At 52.3% G+C, this 3,997-nt stretch overlaps 1 protein-coding gene across 2 annotated transcripts in view; it reads left to right on the forward strand.

Moving 5' to 3' along the window:
- The window catches only part of COPS7A (COP9 signalosome subunit 7A), a 9,845-nt gene that overhangs the window by 1,697 nt on the left and 4,151 nt on the right, over positions 1 to 3,997 (forward strand). For both annotated transcript variants that reach the window (XM_008050353.2, XM_021708721.1), the window contains exons 3-4: positions 2,569 to 2,644; positions 2,841 to 2,929. In XM_008050353.2, the coding sequence (XP_008048544.1) occupies positions 2,569 to 2,644; positions 2,841 to 2,929 (165 nt within the window). The remainder of the gene's footprint in view (positions 1 to 2,568; positions 2,645 to 2,840; positions 2,930 to 3,997) is intronic.

The raw sequence follows: 3,997 nt of genomic DNA on the forward strand, positions 1-3,997 counted from the left end.
AGACTGGAGTGCAGTGGCCGCTCCCGGCCACCGCAGCCTCGACCTGCTGGGCTCCGGCGATCCTTCTGCCTCAGCCTTCCGAGTAGCTGGAATTACAGGCATGCGCTACCATGCCCGGCTGATTTTTTGATTTTTATTGTAGAGATAAGGTCTCGCTGCCCAGGCGGGTCTCGAACCTGCGGGCTCAGGCAATCCACTCACCTCAGCCTCCCAAAGGCGCGGGATTACAGGCTGAGCCATCGAGCCCGGCTTGAAGACATTTTTAAAATTGTATATGGGCATGCATGTCTTTCGTGAAGATGGGTTTCTGCTGCCCAGACGGGCCTTGAACCTCTGAGCTCAAGGGATTCTCTTGCCTCAGCCCTCCAGAGCACTGGGGTTGCAAATGTGAGCCACCACGCCTGGCTGGTTTTTTGTTTGTAAGCGAAAGAGCGTATCATTTAGAATAGGACCCCTGAGTTCAAACCTGACTTCACCAGCACAAAAGCTCTTCATGATCACGTCTCCTTGATCAGGTCACTTGTTTTAGGGCCTCGTCTTTCTCTTAAAAATGGAGACGAAGCCGGGCTCGGTGGCTCAGCCTGTAATCCCGCACCTTTGGGAGGCTGAGGTGAGTGAATTGCCTGAGTCAGTGAGTTCGAGACCCGCCTGGGCAGCAAGACCTCATCTCTACAATAAATCCAAAAAATCAGCTGGGCGTGGTAGCGCATGCCTGTAATTCCCGCTACTAGGAAGGCCGAGGCGGAAGGATCATCGGAGCCCAGCAGGCGAGGCTGCGGTGGCCGGGAGCGGCCACTGCACTCCAGTCTGGGCAACGGAGTGAGACTCCAACTCAAAAAAAAAAATGGGGATGATACTGTCCCTCGCCGTTGTTGTGGGGATCAAGTGAGGTCAGGGGAAAGCATGAAGTCTGGGACAAATGGAGAATAAACGTTTAGTTAGCAAGGGTGAAGGTGTCTTTTTCCCAGAAACACAGGGCAAAATACCAGGAACACAGCAGAGAGGACTGTTCACACAAAAGTGGCTGAGTTAAGAGTTTTTTATTTACCGATGTTTTATAGACGGGGGTCTCGCTTTGTCACCCAGGCTGAGGCATGCTACAATCATAGCTCGCTGCAGCCTCGACCTCCTGGTCTCAAAGGTCCTCCTGCCTCTGCCTCCAAGTAGCTAGGACCACAGGCATGTGCCACCACACCGGGCTAATTTTTATATTTTTGGAGAAATGGGATCTTGCTATGTTGTCTCGGCTGGTCTTGAACTCCTGGCCTCAAACGATCCTCCTGCTTCAGCCTCCCAAAGTGCTGGGAGTACAAGCATGAGCCATTGTGCCTGGCCAGAACTAAGAGTTTAAAGTCAGAGCAGGCAGTCCAAGTTCTGAGCTGCTTTATGATGGTCATCTGTGGATAAACGATGAGCCAGATTTTTGAGTCAGCGATTTACCCTCATGCTGCTGCTTTTTTTTTTAATTTTCATTTTTTGTCACCCAGGCTGGAGTGCAGTGGCATGATCGCGGCTCACACAGCTTCAGCCTTCTGGGATTAGGCAGTCCTCCCTCCTCAGCCTCCCAAGTAGAGGGGTCTCACTCTGTTACCTAAGCTGATCTTGAACTTCTGGGCTCAAGAATCTTCCTGCCTCAGCAGTGCTGCGACTATAGGTGTGAGGCACTGCGCCCAGCTGGATTTAGCCTTTTTGGATCACTCTGGTATGGAAAATCTGGCTGCCTTTTTTCCTGCTTTCATCTGTAGTAGAACTAAAGGGTATCAGTCAAGATGAAAAGAAAGAAGCACTTACTGAGTGCTGGTTTAGTACTCTGCTGGTGCACTGGGAATGCCAGAAAAGTATGAGACATGAGGCTTACCTCCTGAAGCTTATGTTCCAGTTGAAGAGAGAAGATGAATGGGTACGGGTGCCAGTCCTCCATTTAGAGTAGTGATTGAGACGCCAACTTCATATGCAGCTCTGCTAGATCCTAGTGGGGTGCCAGAACGGGGTGTACAGTCCTACTGAAAGGAAAGGTGCTCTTAGGTAGTGACCTGCAGGGAGTGAGGAAGTGAGTGCCAGAACGCTCAGTGAGAGGAGGAGCGGCGGTCTGGTTGTGCTGGACTGGGTGATCCCGGACGGCATGGGGAGGTGGGTCTGAAGCAAGGCCATGGATTCACATTCAGGTTCAGCTTCCAGGGTGAGTGAGGCTGAGCCAGGAGTCTGGGTGAACTGAGGACTGTTTAAAGATATCCAGGTTTAGAAATAATTGAACACAGTGAGGGCTGTGATGTCTGGCGTGTGTGTCTGTTAGATCGTGAACACTGAATGTTTTCAGCCCTGAATTTAGGGCGGAAATTGGGCGGTGTGTGAGGCGAGAGGGCACTGCGGATTGGGGGAGTGATGGGAACAACGGCCTGGAGGTGGATGTGGGCCCCTCCGTGGCTGAGTGGGCAGAGCAGAGAAGTCCTTCAGGTGAGCCAGGAGGCATAAGGTTGGCCAGGAAAGCTGGGGCCAGAAGGTGGAGTTCAGGCGGGGAGAGGCTGGGGGGGCTTCCGGTCACCTCTTCCTTCCCTCGTATTCTCGTAGCTAGCTGAGAGTGACTTCGCTTCCACGTTCCGGCTGCTCACGGTGTTTGCTTACGGGACATATGCCGACTACTTAGGTAATGGAGGGGCCGGAGCTCTGGCGTGGTGGAGTTGGGAGAGGGGCAGTTTCTGGAGGGACTTAGAAGAAAGTCCTGGGACAAGGCTGGACTGGCATGGGGAGTTTTTTTTTTAACGCAGGCAAGGGAGACTAGGGCTTCTCGCAAAACTAAAATGAGGATAAAACTAAATAAACACTTTATTCTTTTTCCCTAGCTGAAGCCCGGAATCTTCCTCCACTCACGGAGGCTCAGAAGAATAAGCTTCGACACCTGTCAGTCGTCACCCTGGCTGCCAAAGTGAAGGTGAGTAACAGTCTCTCCAGTCCTGAGTCAGTGAGGTCTAGAGCATCCTTCTGCCGGTCCCTGGGAGTTTGACTAAGACAGCCTTGACCAGATGGCGGCCATAGCCCCCTCCCCCCCCATCCGTATCTAAACTCTTTGCAGTTGTTGAGGCTGAATATCCTTCTTAGTTTTCTGCTTTGTTTTTCTTTTTCTTTTTTTTGAGTCGGAGTCTCACTCTGCCGCCCAGACTGGAGTGCAGGGTCCACTCCCGGCCACCGCAGCCTCGACCTGCTGGGCTCCGGCGATCCTTCTGCCTCCGCCTTCCGAGTAGTTGGAACTACAGGCGCATGCTGCCACGCCCCAATAATTTTTGATTCATTGTAGAGATGAGGTCTTGTCAAGCTGCCCAGTCAGTTCTCGAACCTGCAGATTCAGGCAATCCGCTCACCTCGCCCTCCCAAAGTGCTGGGATTACAGGCTGAGTCACCGAGCCCGACCCTGTTTTTATTTTTCAACTCAAGTTATTATTATTATTTTTTTGAGTTGGAGCTCATTCTGTTGCCCAGACTGGAGTGCAGTGGCACGCTCCCAGCCACCGCAGCCTCGACCTGCTGGGCTTAGATGATCCTTCTGCTTCAGCCTTCCAAGTAGCTGGAACTACAGGCGCATGCCACCACGCCCAGCTAGTTTTTGTGATTTATTGTAGAGACAAGGTCTCAACTAAAGTTTTAATAAACACCATTTGTAGGCTGGGCATGGTGGCTCAAACCTATAATCCCAGCACTCTGGTAGGCCGAGGCAGGAGGATTGCCTGAGTCCAGGGGTTCAAGACCAGCCTGGGTAACTTGGCAAGACCTCATCTCTACAATAAATCAAAAAATTAACTGGGCATGGTGGTGAGTGCCTGTACTTCCAGCTACTTGGAAGGCTGAGGTGAAAGGATCGCCTGAGCCCAGCAAGTCGAGGCTGCAGTGGCCGTGAGCGTGCCACTTCATTCCAACCTGGGTGACAGAGTAAGACTCCAACTTACGACTTTGGGAGGCTGAGGTGAGTGGATTGCCTGAACCCGCGGGTTCGAGACCTGCCTGG

Source organism: Carlito syrichta, unplaced genomic scaffold, assembly GCF_000164805.1.
Source record: "Carlito syrichta isolate Samal-C Ts95f unplaced genomic scaffold, Tarsius_syrichta-2.0.1 Scaffold144572, whole genome shotgun sequence".
Lineage (NCBI taxonomy): Eukaryota > Metazoa > Chordata > Mammalia > Primates > Tarsiidae > Carlito > Carlito syrichta.